Source organism: Poecilia formosa, unplaced genomic scaffold (genome assembly GCF_000485575.1).
Source record: "Poecilia formosa unplaced genomic scaffold, Poecilia_formosa-5.1.2 Scaffold143, whole genome shotgun sequence".
In the NCBI taxonomy this organism is placed as follows: Eukaryota; Metazoa; Chordata; class Actinopteri; order Cyprinodontiformes; family Poeciliidae; genus Poecilia; species Poecilia formosa.
The window spans coordinates 988,125-1,007,054 of record NW_006800082.1 but is presented as its reverse complement, the minus strand read 5'-3'; the positions used below and the strand labels follow the sequence as shown (position 1 = coordinate 1,007,054).

At 39.9% G+C, this 18,930-nt stretch overlaps 1 protein-coding gene across 13 annotated transcripts in view; it reads right to left on the bottom strand.

Moving 5' to 3' along the window:
- The window catches only part of ncam1a (neural cell adhesion molecule 1a), a 281,082-nt gene that overhangs the window by 9,270 nt on the left and 252,882 nt on the right, over positions 1–18,930 (bottom strand). For 11 of the 13 annotated variants that reach the window (XM_016676904.1, XM_016676899.1, XM_016676902.1 and 8 more), the window contains 2 exons: positions 2,113–2,320; positions 691–807 (listed from right to left, as the gene is read on the bottom strand). In XM_016676904.1, coding sequence (XP_016532390.1) covers positions 691–807; positions 2,113–2,320 — 325 coding nt within the window. Of the gene's footprint in view, positions 1–690; positions 808–2,112; positions 2,321–10,877; positions 13,070–18,930 lie in introns of those variants that run through there. The other 2 variants (XM_016676909.1, XM_016676907.1) reach the window with 1 other exon arrangement.

The following is an 18,930-nucleotide window of genomic DNA, read 5'->3' as shown; positions in this document are numbered from 1 at the left end:
GTATGATTATGAAATGGAAAGAAAAACGAGAAGTTGCCTGATGACTGCTAATGTGTGTGTAATCTAACCTCAGTACAGACACAGAAAACAGGCTGAATTTGTTTTCACATATATATTTTGAATCGCATGTAAATGTCTTCCTACTTTATAGCACTTTGTGCCGTCCTTTCACAAGAAATGTCAATGAAATACATTTATGCTTGTGGTTGGAATGTGACAAAATATGGAAAAGTTCAAGGGGTCTGAATACTTTTGCAAGCCACTGTGTATTCATGAGTTAGAATGGCCTAGTCAAAGCTCAGACGTTAACCCAATTAAACAGTTGTAGATGTGCTGCAAAGAATCAGGAGTTGCAGTGTGTAGATGAGCGAAGCTGGAAGAAAGCTGCTGCTAAACGTCGACGCAAACAAAGCTATGAATTATTTCTCTTCCACTTCGTAGCTACTAAATGTTGGTTTATCACATCAATTCTGATGTCGTACACCAAAACCTGAGGATGTATTGTGACAAAATGTGAAAAGGTTCAATGGGTATGAATACTTCCATACAGCACTGTTTTTATATGCGAGTCCAGTCTTATTTCATCTGAAAATCCTGCATATATAAGCCGTCCATCCATCCACCAATTAAGTGTGTAGACTTGGTTTTGGACCGTCTCTCAAAGAGCCAATTAAAGCGCTCGGTTCTCACTCTGGTTCTGTCAGCGGGGTGGTCTCATTGGGCTCAGTGGGACCCCCTCCTTCTTGGTTCGGGGTGTTTTCTTCCTTTGTCCTCACTTCCACAATCGGCTCCTTAGACTCGTCCTTCCTGTCGTCAGAAAGAAAGGGAAAGAGCAAACGGACGCATAAATTCAGGCGTGCGTTTGTGAGACGAGAGGAGGTCTCAGTTCAGTCAGGCAGCTCTTCGTTGCGGCCCAGGAACACACGGTCACCTCAAGCAAATGATCAGCGGCAGTGTAAAACAAATGAGCTCAAAGATTCAGACACACACAGTCGGTCTGTTCGGCTGTCAACCGCGCTGTCTCGTTCACTCAAGCCAATATTTGATCATCCTCCACCTCCACCAACCTGCGTGCTCTGATTGGAGTTTTTTTTTTTTCCCCCCCCGGAGGGCTTCGCCGCCGCCACACTCGGCTCTCTGATTGTGCTCGGCTTTAAAGCGTTCGCTGGCAGGGAACGACATGTTTGAGATCTAAAGGTGCAAAACATCTCTGCAGCTCTCGCCGCTGCGACTCGGTTCACAGCGTGGCACAGGCTCTGAAGAAGTGTTTTGCGAAGGCTTTGGTTGAAATATTTATTTGTTGTGTGCATTGCCTCCATGGGGAGAAGCTGGCGAACATATTGAGGTGAATTCCTGATCAAAGTACAGCGTTCTTTTCAGGAAGGTTGCATTAATAATTACGCTGCTCCAAACATTCCAGCATTGTCTGTAATTCCTAATCATTTGACGTGATTGCATTTCGCATTCGTTGTTCGAGAAGCAGCAGAAACCTCCACTATTACTGGTAAAATGATTAGGCTGTGTGAAAAGCCTTAAAGTAAATGTGTGTTTTAGTTTAGCAGAGTAATCTCACTCTGCACATTTTAGAAAAATTAATCCTTTATTTTTTCTTTACAATAAAAGGTATTTTTAATAAACTACTGCTGCCACAATTTATTTATTTATTTGTTTTGTTTTTACCACTAACACTTCTCATTTTTACTCTAAAACCGTAACTATTTTTTGCAATTTTTACTTTCTTCAAATTTGCTGAACTAGTGATTGTACTCATGTTAAGCAGAGTGGAGGATGTGTGATGCTGTGGGCCTGTTACAGTGGACTACATTATGAACATTAGGACAAGTTTTTAATAAAAGTCTGATGTCTTCCACGTCAGAAAACTGAGAGTCTGCTGTGATTGGGTCTTTCAGAGGGATCATGGTCATCTGGCAAAATCAACTCCACCTTCCTCCAACGGCACAGGGAGGAGGAGGCTAAACAGCTGCACCTTGGGCTCACAAAGTCACCATGACATTTTGTGCATCTTTACCAGAATTTTCAGAGCATGTCAGATTATACTTTTTCTTCAATAAATCCAGAAGCAGGCAGCAAAATCACAATGCGTGCGCTTACGAGAACGCCGCCTTTCCCTCCTCGATGTCCTTGCTCTTGGCGCCCGGGCCGGCTTTGCCGCAAACGTTGACGGCGATGCACATGAGGAGGCCGCACTTGTTGAGGAAATAGCAGGTGACGTCCACGGCCACCAGCAGCAGCAAGAAGACAACGATGAGGATGCCCACGATGGCGCCGGTGCCGAGTCCTGAGCCGCCGTCTGCAGTGTCTGAAGAGGAAGAGAGAGGCAAAGGGGGGATACGAAAACCACACAAGACAGAAGAGAAAGAAGGGTTTCAACACGGAGGAGAGGAGGAGAGAGGAGAGGGGGGCAGCCAGGAAATTAGACAGAGGACAGACATGATGAGAGGCGATGAGGGATACGGTGAGTCTCAATGAAGATGTGAAGCAATCAGTTGGAGGAATCACCAAGTATGTATATTCCCCCCTCCCAAAAAACCCCCAAAAAACAAAAAAAAAAAAAAAAAAAAAAAAACCTTCCACTCCATCTTTGAGAGGGAAATGTTGTACTTTCTACTCTATCAAATTCACTTTTAAGCTTTTAAAACATGAATCTGTGAAAGGTGAATCCATGGATAACTTTCAGTTGTTCTGCAACAGTTTTCTTGCTTTTTGCTCCGGGAGTTTGAACAATATTTGGGAGAAGAAACTGAAGGATTTAATATGATGTTGCTGACACTTTTCATTCAATGTTTAGTCTTCAGTCGATGCCAAAAGCTTTACTGGCTTTAGTTTCCAGCTCTTTTTGGAAGACGTCCTGCATGGATTCCAGACAATGTTAAGAACAGAGTCTGGACTGAATCCAGCATCGTTCCTCTCTCCCACGTGTCCGAAGCAACCTAAACCACAGAGGACTGTTCCAGGTGCTGACATGTTGTGCAAAAACTAATTCATCATCCCCTGGGATTTTTGTGATGCTCCACTTATTTCCAAATGGGACGGGATAACACTGGGGGAGATATATAGCAGCAATAGTAAAATACTGCAAGATTGATTTTAGTTTTCTGTCCAGGGTTTCATCTGCAGTGCCTTACTTTAGCTTCTTAGTTTGCATCCTATATCTAGTGCTCAGTAAGAGAAAAGACTCTTCAGTGTTTAGAATCTCAGCTAATTTGCAAACCCTGTCTTCAGATGGACTTTGAGTAACAAAAGGATCTTATTCAATGTTTAAACTGAAGAAATAAAACTGAGTAATTACATAAGACCCAACATTACAGATAACTGATAAAAGATCAGTCTCTTGAGAAAAGACAAATACACAGTTTTTTTACACTGTGTGCTAAAAATGACTTTTCTAATTATATTGAATGAACTCCAAATCTTCAGTCCATCCTGTTGACACAGATGTAATCTGCTTACCAGTTAATTAGAAGCTTTATCATTGTAAATCTGGAAACCTACACCAGAACACTTATGGCAAACTATATGTAAACTATAAATAAATATGTAAACTATAAATAAATATGTAAACTATAAAACAAAAAAAAAGTGGGCTAAGAACAGGACCTTGGAGCACTAAAAACAGTTTATTTTATTTTAATGTAGTACCATATTGGGACTTGATATCTACAGGTCTTTGTTTCTGACCAGGTTCAGAGTCAGAGCGGGCCCTATCTCTGGCGCTCCACTGGGTTGTGTATTTGGCCCCCTATTGTCCACTCTGTACACCAATGACTGTGCCAGCAAACCCACGACAGTGATGTTTAATTAGAGACCACTGTGGCCGAGCTCATCTTTGGTGGGGATGAAATGCAGGGAGGAGGTGACCAGGCTGGCGGCTCGTTGTGCTGATAAAGAGGCCATCCCTGACTTCTATTAGAGTCGCTGTCCTCGACTCGCAGACGCAGTGTGAGACCGGGAGACAGTTTCTACAGCAGTCCAATAACTCTTGTGCTTCCCCTGGAAGATTTATCTAATCTTCACTGAACTTTAACTGTTTTTTTCAAACAATATTACACAAGCAACACTGTTACATACGTAACTATTCCACAGTGTATTCCTCAGAGGTAATGCACTGTAAAAAAAAATTAAATAAATTAAACTAAACACAGGGATAAATTCAGAGGCCGAGTGAGGCTCAGATGCAGTGAAGGCTGTTTCCTCGAAGCACCGAGGTCTGCTCAGGATCAAAAGCTCATCAAACTGTCTGGAGAGAATGGGAGCTCCATTCTGCTCACTAAATCACCTTTAAGTTCATATAAGACATTTGTACTGTTATACTCAGTGGTCCAGAACGGCAGTGCTGAGCTGCTGTATACATCTTTGTATCATCAAAGGATAAAACCTGCATTTGTCCAACAAAATAGTTGTTTAAAATAACCCTGCTTGCAGTTCACTGTCCTCACAAACAAATGTTCTGCAAGGTGGCATGTGGTAAATGTACTGTTTGCGTTCATTTTAATGCAGCGATAAACAGCTTGATGAACACTATTATATAACAACTAAAGCAATACTTCTGTTTCATTCGCTTTATTACTTCAGTAAATGTGCTGAAGTCAGCATATGGCAGGTTCTCTGTCGGTGCCGTTGCAGCAGTTGTTGCATATTCAAAGTTACAGTCAGAAGTATGAATCCACAGATGGTGGTAAAGGCTTTGGAGCTTTTCTGGGAGCTTCATTGTGGACATGCACACTGGCTCTCCAGTGATTTCCATAAACACGACCACCTTAAACACAGAAGTCTCAAGTTGTACCATTTTTCCAACCAAAGGTTTAGGTTTATTAAACACTTTCAAGCCCATTCTGAGTATTTTTAAACTCCCAACTGAAAGTGGAACAATGCAGAAATCCTGGCTAAAGAGCTTTTGGAGCAATAAAAGAAAAAACAAAAGACATTTTCCAAATGAAGATCATGTGCTCATGTGAAAGCGGCCTCCTTTTATTTGCTAGCTAGACGGAATGAAATACAATCATTTGCAAACCATTTTTAATTTGTGCAAAACAACTGTTGAGGAACACTCAAAATTACACCAAGATTTCATTTTAGCATAATTTCTCTCAAGGTATTTGCTATTGATTTAAATTGCCTCCAAAGTAGCAAGAATGTCCAAGGACTCGTGTTGAAATCAGCATTTATGCACAACTGATGTCGTTTCATTACTCCAGCTTGTATTGTTTCCAAAATCAGATCATAATCACTACACGGAGTATTAGATAAGTAAATCATTCAGCATTGCTGTACAGTTATAGCAAAGCTAAACATGACTTTCATCCTGCAGTGCAGATGGACAGGCATGTTGTTGTAGGTGGACTGCGTGGCGCAGTGGTGGAGCGGATCCTCACACCGTGGTCCGTGGTTCAATTCCTGACCTTGAGGTCTTTGCTGCACGTCCCCCGCCCTGACCTCTCTCTATCTGATGGAAGTTAATAACAGCCAGTAGTGCAAGAAAAGTCTAGCATCCCAAGGCTAACTCTAATTTAAATTCCCTAACTGTGACTCTCCCCTCCTGACTGATTGGAACATCAGAAGCGTGTCTCTGCGGCGTGTTCTTACAGGTGCCAACACGCCGTTACAGACAACCTGCGTTTCTCTCTGCTCATTGATTCATTTGCATTTTAACAGGAGCAATAAATCATGCCGCACGGTTTAGAGCTGGGGGTTTAAATGCTCACATCTGTGTGTCGGGAGAAACGCTTGTGTTTGCAGGTGCCGGACCGAGCCGTCTCCCCAGGAAACTGCTGGTGACACGCCGAATGCGATAAATCTCAGTTCTAAAACCGAAAATCCCACACATGTCTGAGAGATCGATAAGGCCTGACCAGCACGAACGATCACGCTTATTAACACGACTTACACCAGCGATTCATTAACATCGTATCGTCCCGTGAATTATGCCACCTGATGCACACTGTGGTTATCTGTGTTTGTGTGAAGCAGAGCGGCGTGAGGTGAAACGTGGCCATGCATCTCACAACTCACTGCTCAGAGTGGTTTCTGCAAACTTTTCATGATGAATAATAGCACGTCTCTGATATTAAAAAAGAAAGACAGATGTATTGATGTTAATCTAAAAGGCATGTTGTTGGAAATTTCATAAAAAAAAATTTCTTTGCAGATTTCTGGTCTTTCCTTTTGTCCATCATAACCAGAATGTCTCCAATTTAGACAATGATTCCAACCACTCCCTTACACTACAGGTACAGCTTAGTCAATTAGGTCATTAGAAAAGTTATTGTTGAAAATCTATTTCAGTAGAGTCTATTTCAAGATATATTTGTTCAGTTTTAATGGAATTCCAAAATTCTGATTCAAAGAAGCTTTAAAATAAGACATAAGGCTAAATTAAAAATGAATTTTCAATACAGAAATGTTAATTTACCAACACAGTAGAGGAAAAGACTGCTGACTGTTCAACGCATGCTGTTTATAATAAGCATGTTAATGGAAAGTTTAATGCAACATCGGCTGCATTTCTCATCTTGAATCAGTGAACCATAAAAATCTTTTTGCTCCTAAACTAAGGAGGAAAATGACTGAAAGGATCCAAAGTCATCATTCAGAGGAGAGCTTTCCCTTTAGGGAGATGATTTCATCTTCCTGATGAACATTGTACTGGGTCACACTGGCAAAAGTGCCAACACCGGCGTTAGTTACCATGGAAACACCAGCCAACTGACCTGACCGTTGTGGTCAGGTCAGAGAGCCTCCATGGAGCACGATCCAGAGGAAGAGGAGAGACACCAGAACCAGCAATGCAGATGAGACGAAGGCCGCGGTCAACCTGGACTTTCTGAATATCTCAGCAGAACCAGAGCTGAACTCCTCCATGCCAGGAACTGACTGGAGGCCCTGTACAGTACAGAGTTATGCTGATATTAAAGCCACATTTCTGCATTAGAATTGATTTTATTGCTTTGATTTGATTTTTTTTTTTTACTATTACAGAAACATGGACTTTTATTTTTATGTCTGTGTCTCTTCTCTGTTTCTTCCTGTGAAGCTCTGGCTTATTTTTATTAAAAAATAAAATAAAATAAAAAAATCTACATCACAGTATGGCCACTGTGTGGCGCTGCACCGCCATTAAAACGACACCAGCACTGGCCTGTGTTCACAGCAATGCTTACAACTGGCTTGGTTGTCTGACTGATGAATATATCTGGAAACTCCTCATGGATCTGCAGCCTGAGTGGCTTTAAGCTTTTAACAAATGGACGCTGAAACAAGAGGTGGGGTTTGATGTCAGAATCATATTTCTCTCTTTATTCTGTTAGCTTTAGCAAGCAGAATGAGTTTAAGGATATCGATTAAAACAAAGTTCCAACCAAAACAGACAGTCGGATGCTTTTAGTATTCAGAGTGACTCCAACTTATGATATATTCACGTGTTCACCTACCACTTATTAATCCTGAGCCTTAAATCAATAGTGACGTCTAATTAATCACACAACCTGGGGTCATGTCAGGCTGCACAAAGTTGATCTCAAATCTCTCAGCAGCAGCAGCAGCAGCAGCAGCAGCTTTCCCTGCATGCACACGGCTACTGCGTGCAGTTTGTTTCAGGTAACAGAAATATTGCAGACGTTTGTGAGACGAGGAGGCTGATTATATTCGCTCTGAGCTGATCAGGGCTGCCATTACTCAACAGACTGATGATCAACATGAGGAGGAGGAGAGGAACTCTGGGGGGTACTAACGTCTCGTTTTCCTGCCGACACGACTTAGTTGAGATTAAACGGAAGCGCCGTCGTCCCAGGCACGTCTCATTATGACCGGATGAGACACAACATCTGATGTGCACCTAGGTCCATAATTATTCATACCCCCCTTTACAGATTGGGTTTTGAGGTAATAACTCATTGTAAGTAAGAACTGATTTGAATCTGTGATGGTAGATAAAGATTAGGGTGATGGCACAGAGGCCTTCCAACTTGAAACAACTAATGAATTGAACACATTTTAGTTGAAAAACAAAACTGTTTCCCCCTTATCAATAGCTGAATAATGATATCCGGATAGAGAGGGGGGTGTATGATTAATATATCTGTTCAAGCTAACAGTTATTGTAATAACATCCTCAGGAATCTAGTAAATCATTTAAACTCTATGATTTAGAGATTCAAGATTTATTAGATAGTTCCTCCAAATGTTGGATTTTATTGATATTCGAAGTTATTCTTCTTAAAATATCTCTTAAAGAAGTCTTAAGCCCTATTTATGCCACAGCTTTTTTTTAACTGCTGCCAGTTTAATGCTCAAAAGCAGCTTTTATTTTGACATCTTCCATGTTTTTACAGTGGGTTTTATTACATTTTGGTGCATTAACCATAAATCCCAGCAGTTCAAATGCCTTTCATCCTTTTAACAGAATGATCTGATGCCGGCGGTTTTGTTGTATGAATCAATTCGAGCTACAGCTGAACGCATGAGCCATTTTACATAAATAACATTCTTTACAGGAGGAATAAAAAATCTTTACACTTATTTCAGAGTTGGTTGAGCTTTGGCATCAAGACAGTGAATCTCATGGTTGAGCTGATGGCTTTACATGCTCAGTGACATTAAATATTCCATAAAAGCTAATGAGTGAACCTCTGAAATTTGCCTATTTTGAACAAATGGAGAACCGCTGACAGGCAGCTGCAACCTGCTGCTTCTTTAAGCATGACTGTAGATTTTGTTGAATTATTTCAGCTCCAGATGGAAAAGCAGGACAACACCCTCAGAAAGCCTCTAGAACTGATTCATTCTGCTTCTGCAACGTATCATTACCAGAACAATTTAGCTCATCTGGGAGCATCATAATGAAGCAGGAGCGGCTTTAGAAAAGCATCATGATTGACCTTTAAAGAAAACTCAGAAAATGATTCATTATCAACCATAATGCAGCCTGTACAATATCTTCTACTTGAGACAGACAAAACTATCCAAATCTGTGGGATTACTAAAAGCAAATCAATGCAAAATGTTAAGCAGAACTTCGTGGGATTCTAGTATTCATACATCTGATGTATTATGATTCTGCTGCTCTTTAGCAGCTGCTGGATCTATACTGTGCAGAGAGCGTCGAGTAACCTTGGACCTGAGAGCTTTCATAAAACTCAGTCTGGTTAGAACCATTAAAGAAGAGCTTTTAACGCGTCCTTCACTTACTTCCATGAATCATTACATTCGAACAGGTACCTGAAGAGTGACAACTTTTATGTTTAATAGACTCCAGAGGTCAAGAGGGAGGCATCACATCGGACCTGCTGGCTTTCACCTTTTTCTCGTCAACAAACTTCTTTAAATCTAATTAGTGTTTGTTGTGATGGAGCAACGCAGTGAAGACGAGGTGTGAAGTGGATGGAAAGGGAAACGTGGTTCAGCTGCAGGGTTCGATACGAGTCATGTGGGCAGATGCCCAGGGCGATACTAGCATGGGGTTAATCGATATAAACTTAGTCGTGTCCTGAACATGTTTTTTTTATTGCTTTCGTGCACGTGCAGCCAGTGCTGCATGCTGATGAGTGTGATGATGGGTTACATGTTTATAAGGAAATATTAGAGCAACTGGAGATCAAATAAAGTCAGAATCTTTTGAAGATGAATGCACTTTTTCCACAAGTTATGCTTAAGTCACAGCAACCATGTTGAAGAAGAAGGTGATCTGGTCAGATTAGACCATTTAACACATTTAATGTAATGCAGAAAAAAAGGTAACAACAGACTTCTTTAAAGTACTGAAAGCCATGAAAGTGTTGCCTATTGTCTGTAAATAAATTAACCTGCTTGTGTCAAATTGTTTAGACAGACATTGTGTCCATCCAAACTGAAACAACTTTACTATTTAAGATATTAGCTGCTCATAACACCAAACATTCCCAATTCTTAAAAATCCATATTTAAACATTATGACTGTACCATGAAAACGTTCATGTAACAATTTATATGTAGATGCATCTCAGTGAATTAGTTTATCATTTAAAATGTAACTACAGTAATTCAACCCATAAAAAAAACAAAACCCTCTTACGTACACTTGGATTATAACACACTGAGGGATATTTCTATTCCTGTACACTCTGATGATTGATGAAACCCCAAAACTCAAGTTTGCCAGGAAATTTAAAATTAAAATCAACATGAACACACAGACGTGTGCATGGATTACTGCGTCAGCGCAGCGTGGCATGGAGGAGGCCAGCCTGTGGCGTTCAGGAAGAACAGGTTGCTTTAAGCCTTCAGCTCATCTGCATTGCTGGTTCTGGTGTCTCCTGTCTTCCCCCATGACAATTCGTCACAGGGTTTAAGTCAGACCAATTCACTGGTCAGTGAGATCCTGGACATTAAAGCAGTTATTGGTACGCATGGTGGTCACATGAAAAAAAGCAGCATCTCCAAAAAAAAAAAAAAAAAACTGTGGTTCACATCCTGGTTATGTGAAGTGGCAGCAGTTAGCTTTCTTCCTTCCACTTAACTTTCTAATAAAGTGCTTAGATTAAACTCTTCTTTAGCAATGACCCTTCGTCTGAGGTCTTCTCCATAATTGTGTAAGCCAACATTTTTTATGAGTTCGTGGTACGAGCTAAAACTCTGGGTTTTTATGAGCCATAATCATGTACAATACCAGAGGTAAAATTTAGAAATATATCAGTGAATTTAGGTAACTTAGTTTCACTTTCTTCAGTTTAATTAGTACAGTAAATAAATGTTTTATTGATATTCTAGTTTATTTAGTGCAGATTTTAAACAGCAATGTTAAAGCTTCGACTACAAGGAGCCGCCCTGAGCAGCATTGAGTTCCCTCAGGGGGTTTAGTCACTAAAGCCTCAGGAAGCCATGACTGTCTTGAAACAAAAAGAAAGAATTTATTTCAACCCTACAATGGTTACATGGAAATACACTGATATACATTTACAAAAATGTCTCAAACAATAAAATAATTTCACATTCTTGAAATCATTTTTGTAGCATTTGAACAGTTGCTGTGTTTACGTTCTCAGACAGTTTCTGTGTTTTCGGTAAAAAGGGAGCATGAACTGTCAAAATAACAGCAGGTGTGTTGTAGTTCTTGGATATTCGTTCGAAAAGAGTTATGGATACTTTGTCACAAAACATGATTATCTTTTTTTTCTCCCCCTCACAACCCTCCATCCTCTCCTTACAAGGTGGTTTACATAAGTACATTTCTGTAAATGAGCATAATATGTGGAAAAATAAACTGCTGTCAGACACCAGCTACTGGACTGGAACCAATATTAAAAATTGGAGTTAATCTTTCGTTTTGTTGAACAGCAGGACGGTTGGAGCTCTCGACAGGACTCAGGCACAGGATTTGCACTCGTCTCCTGCTTAACACATTCATAATGCTCGATTTGGGGGGGTGGAGGTTGGAGAGAGGGGATTCGAAGCAGCTGCGTTGCATATTGTGGAATACTGGATCATGCCTTGTGTCAGCTTGCATGCTGTGGTCATGCCTTTATGTCGTTGTGGCATTTCTGTGGCGTGAGGTCTCTGTTCAGCAGGAAACCAAGTCCTGCAGGAAAAGAACGTCTGCTACAACGGCCGTCTCCGGTTCAGACATTGCAGACATGTTATTTAGCAGTAGAAGGTCATTTCTGGGTTTACCACCCCTGTTAAAATCACATTAAGGCATTATGAATGTGTTAGTGTTCAAATATATAAAACAAAGCAACACTACTGCATTGAATCAACACACCTGCAACTGGTAACACTGACAAGCATTTAAAAAATCCCTTTCCCGAAATATACTCATATACAGAGCTGTGAAAAAGAATCCATCTACAGACTTCCTTTGTTTGTTAATTTGTCGTAGTTAAATGGTTCAGCTCAGCGAGTAAAAGTCAGATGTGCAAATATGTATAAGGAGGGACACAGTTGGATGGGACGGATGACGGTAGGATTTATTAAACTTTGTCTTCTTCCACTCCTTTTCAAACGGCATTCGAACGTTTTGTATTTTTACATTACGACCATTATGACATATAATTCTTATTCTATTATTTCTTTGCTGTATGCTGTTTGAAATAAAGACATTATTTCATTTCAAGACTGAATGTTAAGCAATGATTTCATTTGTAAACCAACCTGGTTATAAAACTGCTTTCTTCGCTCTGCTTTGCAGAATTGTTGTGATTGATTCGCACTGGACGGTTTTCAATGAGGAGCAATCTGCCATGCCATTGAATCTCATTCATATTTACCTCAGGAATGTGAAAATACCACTTTTCAGATTTTTATCTAAAAAAACACTTTTTATAAATAAAGTGTTTTATATCTATATTTTTGAGCAATTCAGAGGTGTACTTTGGACCATTTGGGGTCACAAACACCAGACACACTCATACCTTTGGACCGTTTAGAGACCGTGAGAGAGGATGCTGGAGTACCTGGAGAGAAAGCAAGCATGCACAGGGAGAACACGGAGATTCCACTAAGAATGAACTCAGGTTGGGATTCAAACCCAGAAGCTTTTAGCTGCAAGGCAGCAGTGCTACCAACTGTACCTCCATCTATAATCAGGTCTGGGTGTGACCAGCTTTCCAAATAGGTCACGCAGTTAGTTCATAATTTAACACTGAAAGCAATTACTGTTTAGTCAAAGATGTGTTTGATGGTCTGAAACATTAAAGTGTGACAAAAACAAGCAAAACAGGAGAAATCTGTAAGGGGCAGATGGTTTTTCACAGCGCTGCTCAACATGAAAACAGATGAAAAAGTGAACTGAACCATAAATTTCCCCCCAAAATCTGAAAATGATGCAAGTACTGAGCACCCTGTAATAACATGAAACCAACGGTCTTGACTCTTCATCTTTTTGTTTCCAAACTTGTGTGTGGCTGCACAAAGGTCAGAAGGCATAGAAAGCAAAGGAGCCTGAACCCAAAGATTTGAAAAGGTCCAGATTCTCCTCTTTCTCCTCGAACAAAATCAGTTTATGAGAGCCAGAGGAAAGTCAGCGCTGACAGCAGGAGAGTCGCCAGACTGCAAGACACGCAGTGGCAGCCCAGGGTAGCTACAGTTATTTGTCATCAATACACACACAGGCAATATTTACAAGTTTGTTTGTTTTTTTTAAGTGATAGTCATCAAGTGGCATTAAAAAAAACAACAAAACAAAACATAAAAGTACAAACAAAGAAATAAATTTGTGTTTATGGCAATGTCATGGTCCATAGGTGCCCAGAAGATCACACATGGAGACAGGGAGAGGACACGGAGAAAAGGGAAGCAGGAGATAAAGAGGGAAAACAGGGAGAGAGAGATTGAAAAATAGGTCAGAAATTCAGAAATCCAAGTCAAAAAGGCGATTTTTAAACTGAACAGAGGAATACAAAGAAGGGAACTGTAAGTCAGAGGAATGAAAAAAAAAAAGAAAAGAAAAGTCTTAGTATGTTAGCAGCACAGCCAACGAGTGATGTTTTATGGCAGGAATGGATGGAAGGTGATGGGATGACGACAACAAGAAAGGAATTTCAGGCAACAATCCTTATCTGCGTTAGCATGTACAGTGGACCTTAAAGTATTCACTGAGGTTAGAGATCACAGCCGCCCATAAATATCTCAGACTTCCTGCCTAGTTTAACATTTCAAACACCAAGTATTCCTTAATATCCACCAATACGCACGTAAGAAACTATCTTATGTCTTCTTTATTTCCGACTTTGGTGTTACGGCCAATCAGCGGCAAGAAAAATTAAGGCCATTCCTGAACTGGTTATCCTGCCAATGCCGGTAGTGGTGTTGCTAGGTATTTTAGCTTCCCAAGCTGCGTTTTAAAAATGATTTTAGACATGCTCTAGGAAAAAAGGTGGATTTTTTTTTTTGCAAAAAAGCTTTTAAATCAGTCATGATGTGAAGTTAAATGAAAATCTGAACGTAGAAAACTAATCTACTAAACTAATGTGAGTTTAGCCATCACCCCCTCATAAGTAGTGGCCAATGGTGTAATGCACAACAGATGCAGGTGTAAGGTTACATCCTGCAGACACAATAACTTTTACTACCATTTTTTTCAACTCTTACACTAAGCAATCAATGGAAAATCGTGGCTAAAGGAGAGCTTCTAACTTGTTTTCCATAAAGACATTTTTTTAGTTGTCATTCAGAAAAAGTATCCAACAGAGACGTTTTGTCATGATCTCAAGATAAAAGTCTGGAAAAAATTGGGCGAGTTCCTGAGATAAGTTCCAGTGTCAAGTGTCCTGATTTTATACATTTCTTTAACTTGCAACAACACAGAATTGAACTCTTCGGGCAGACGCATATCTGTTATGTCTGTTTTATTTCATACGATAGTCAACGCACACTTGAAAACTGCATAATTTAGCAGGAGTTTGTGTTGATTATGTCTATAGATTAAACTAAAAATTAAACCAACAAATGGTATAACATCAAACATTCACATCAGATTGATTGATGTTGCCTCCTGAAGCAGGAGGAATAATTTTAGATTTTCAGTTTTGACTATAGAAATTGATGTTAAAATCTGTTAATTCTTTTTTTTTTTTTTTTGCTTGAATACTAAGAAAATTATTGCTTTACTCAGAGTATCGTATCAAAATAGTCCTCGCCTTGTACTGTCCAGAGTAACTGTAATAACCATTGCTTATGACCAGCAAGCAGTTTTTAGAATTTCTAGTCAAAAGTGAAACAATAAAAAAAAAATTAACTCGTTACCTTGAAAAGGAAGCTCAGTTTGTTTATTGAGATGGAGCTATGAATGTTTTTATTTAAACAACTTTCTCTTTGGGTATCCATGAGTTTGAGTCCAAATCTGGAAAAACTGCCTAAAAGCGACTAAAAAGATTGAATGAATCTAAATTATTTTGATGTTCAGGATTCACGTTTCTTAACATTTCAGAAACACAGACTGGCAGGAAACCTTTGAGTATAAACTGGATTCTGATTCTGTCATGTCTCGTTTAATTAGAGCAGAAATAGAAATCCATTGAATGAGAAAACAATGTAACCCTGACGACAGAGTTTACTATGAATAACTAAACAAGCAGATAAAAGTTCAAAGAAATCTTGTTTGCACACTTCTGAAAAATTGAATTAACAAAAATGTCATCTACATCAGGCCTGTTATCAGGAAGCATTCTGGGTAAAAGCATGCACAAAGAAAAGATCAAAGTAGGGAGCTAACCGCAGCAAAACCATTTCTTCTGCCACCATCGCACCAATGGAGAGGACGATGGACCAACATGCAAAAACCACACATTCAGTACAGAGGCTTGGTATGAAGTTTGAGTCATGGATGGATGAGTGATTGGCTGCATGGTTTAGATCCTCAGCAGCAGTTTTACTTTAGCTTTAACCTTAGCTGGGGAGATTTGGATGATCGTCAGTGCTTGCTACAGTTATCTCCAAGTAACTGAGAAGCATGTGCATCTTAATAAAGTAGAATATGTTTTAAAAGTTAGCTTGTCTCAGTAATTCGGTTAAAAATAATCAAAACTATTTCCACATGGTCCTGTTCCGCATTTTAATGGAAAGTTGAGTGAAAGGAAAAAAGGTGGGGAGGCACCATAATTCAAATACTGTATTTTATCAAGTCCCATTTCAGCACAGCTGATTACCAGGACATTTCAGAGCTTCGAATCCTAATGTTATTACTATGGTATCAAATAAGCAATGAGAGAAAGCAGAGTCAATGTTACAGAGAAGCTGAAGGGCACAATCCAAACAAATGTGGCTTCCATTCCATCTCAGCACAACCACAGGTCTCCTCCGTACCATGCTGCATTGATGCAGTCATTCATGCAAAAGGATCCCTGACCAACTGCTTTGTGCAGAGTTCTTGGTCAGACATACGGACATACTTTGCACTAAGGCTTATCTTTTGTGGTTACTTGTGGATCTTTTTTATTAACCACAGGTTTTTCCTTCCGCTTAACTTTCTATTTTTAATTTTTGATTTTTGCATGAATACAGAGATCTCTGTAGAGCCAGTCTTTATAGCAATAACCTTTTGTGGCTTAATCTCCTTCTGTCTGCTGATTATATAGGCCATAAGAAAATATTTGTGTATTAAAATATTCTAAAAAAATACATCGCACAAAATTCAAAATTTCTACAAAACTAAATTCTGTAAGTCAGCTATGCAGTGAAATGCTGATTTATTGATCTAACTTAATATTTAATCTCTCTACAGAGGAGCGAGGCACTGAAACGTAATGCTAAGATGCTAAAACTTGTTCCAGATTCAGAATTCCTTCAAATGTATGCAATATTTATATTTTTTTGAGTTCCCACACTAGGAGCTCATGTTTAAAACAGAAAAAAGAAAAAAAAAAAAAGAAAAAACAGTCAACAAATTGGGTCTCAACTGCACATCAACACTGCATTCAGACTGGAAGCTGAAATCGATTGTTTGTTTTCGAAGCAGCAGCTGTTTTGAGTGAGTATAACCAGGAGCAGCTGCAGGGACACGCTCAATGAAATGCAGATGTTGCATCTAAAAATAAACCTTTGTTTTTCTTCAGCTAAAACTGGTTCAGAGCAGCTTGGGGTGTAGAAAAACAGTTGGGGGGAAAGGGAAAAAAAAATAACACTTCAAAAGAACAAGAATAAACTGAAACAAAACAAAAGTTAAATGGAAGTAATTAGAGGAATCAAAGAGGGGAGCGACTTGGATGAAACCCAGGCTAACTTCTGCTATGGTAGAACTAGAAGAGATCCAAACCTCCCACTGCTACATGGCAGATAATAAAACAAGGAAAATAGCGTGTTTCTTCATGTGCCATGCACAGCCAGAAAAGTGCCTTTTGGGTATTTTAGTTATAAATGGCAAACGTTAATTTAAACTGGAGGAGGCACCATGCAAAAAAAAAAAAAGGCTGTAAGGGCTGCATCCCCACCTAACTAGGCCACACAGCATGCATTGAGGTCAGCAACACATCCTGAAAGCTGCGGGAGCCACTAAACCGAGCAGCGAAAGCAAAGACATAGGCAGCATGAGAGGACGTGAAACAGAGAGGATGCCTTTACGCATGGAGAGTAATGAGACCAAGTCAGGGAGGTCTTCAGTGAAACAGGACATCTGCTGTATTTTTCTTACTCTCTATGAAACATAATGTCGATGTTTAGCACAGTTTGTGCAGTGAGTCTGCTCACTCTTCTGATTGGCTGTTGGATGCCACAGGAATTGCCTGAATCCAATTTATGTAAAACAGTCTTGCAAAAGTATTAACACCCCATTAAAACCACAACTTAATATTTGGTGCAAAAAGTATTACGTTATGATTCGTGCTTTCAAGATTTTTCATATGAAATAAAAACCTTCAGTTTGACATGCTTTAATGTTCAGGCCCTCTGTCAGTCACTACTTTGCAGAACAGCGTTTTGTGTCCCTCCAGGTGAGAGTCTTTTGAGGCATATCTCAATTTTGTCTGACAGCACAGCTTCTCAGTTTGACTTAGGTCTGGATTTGACTAGGCCATTCTAAAATATCCAGAAGCTTATGTCCATTGCATCTCTGGCTGTACGTCTGAAGTCTTCTGCAGCCTTTAAAAGTTTCCAATTAATTCCGACCTGCTTCCCAGTCCCAGCAGAAGAGTAGCAAACCCAAAGCATGATGCTCACACCACCATGTCTAATGGTGGGGGTGGTGTCTTCAGGCTGTCAGTTTGCTGCCACAGATAATGCTGTACTTTTGTTTCATCAGCTCAAAGAAGATATTTGCAGAAGTCTTTTGAGGATCATCAGGATGTTTTTTGGGGGAAAAGTGAGATCGGCCCTTTGTGTTCTTTTGGGTCAGCAGTGGTTCTCACCCAGAAAAACTCTCCAATGGAGGCCATTTTTGTCTTGAATCATGACCTCTGACCTTAACTGAGGTAAGTTGGGCCAGAGCAGAGTCCTAGATGCGTCTCTGGGACCTCCTGGATGAGTCGTCGAGGGTCCTGGAGTCGGTTTGGAAGCTCAACTCTTTCTGGAAAGTTTTATGGTCCTCACTGGAGTCCCAAAGCTTCACAGATGGCTGCGTAACTTTTTCCAGACCAATCAATGCAATAAGCAAACAAGCTGTTATGTAAGGTAGGATAACGATTAGATCTGCTTCACGTTGTTTACTAGACTATTTTTATTTGTGTTCGTGGCAACTAATAGGATATCAGCCTGATTCAGTAAACTAACCTGAGAAAATCAAATGGAGAAGGAAGACATGAAAAGATAGAGAATGAAAATAGAGAGAATAGAGAAATAGAAGATGATAGGCGGTGTTTAATCTGTCCCACTGCTCAGGTTTAGTGCGATGGGGAGGCAGCCCAAGGTCACGAGGTTCCAGTGAAACACAGCGGAGCAGAGGCTTGACCGTGACCAGGTCTGCCATGCAAGACACACTGCAGTTTTAAAACATCTGAACATTTTATCTACAATAGGTTGCAGAAATATTCAGCCTCTTTTAACTTATTCAAGCCTTTACAGTAAAACCACAGACTGCAAGGCAGTTGAATGGGATTTTTTTTATGAAAGCCTGACATACAGTAAATATGAAGTGGAGTAAATTTATATTCCTGGGTCTGTACTGTTTAGAAGCGCTTCAGCCTCGTCGGGTTTTTCTCCAACAGCGTTCCTAAGAAAAAATACTTTTGTCTTTTCTATTGCAAAACAGTTTAAGTCCAATCAGATTTTACAGAGCTTGATTTTTTATTTTTAATCTTGCCACAGATTCAGTTACATTCAGCTCTGGCCATTTAAAATCCTAATTATGCTTTAATCTCAACATCTCCACTGCAGCTCTCGTTGTAAGTTTGTTTCAGTTGTAACTTAAACTTTCCAAGTTTCTTTAAGGAGTCACTGCAGATGCTGACAGGTGTGTGCCAGAGGTCTGTGTTACAGCAGATCTGAAGAAACCTCTGACTGACTCCACTGCTG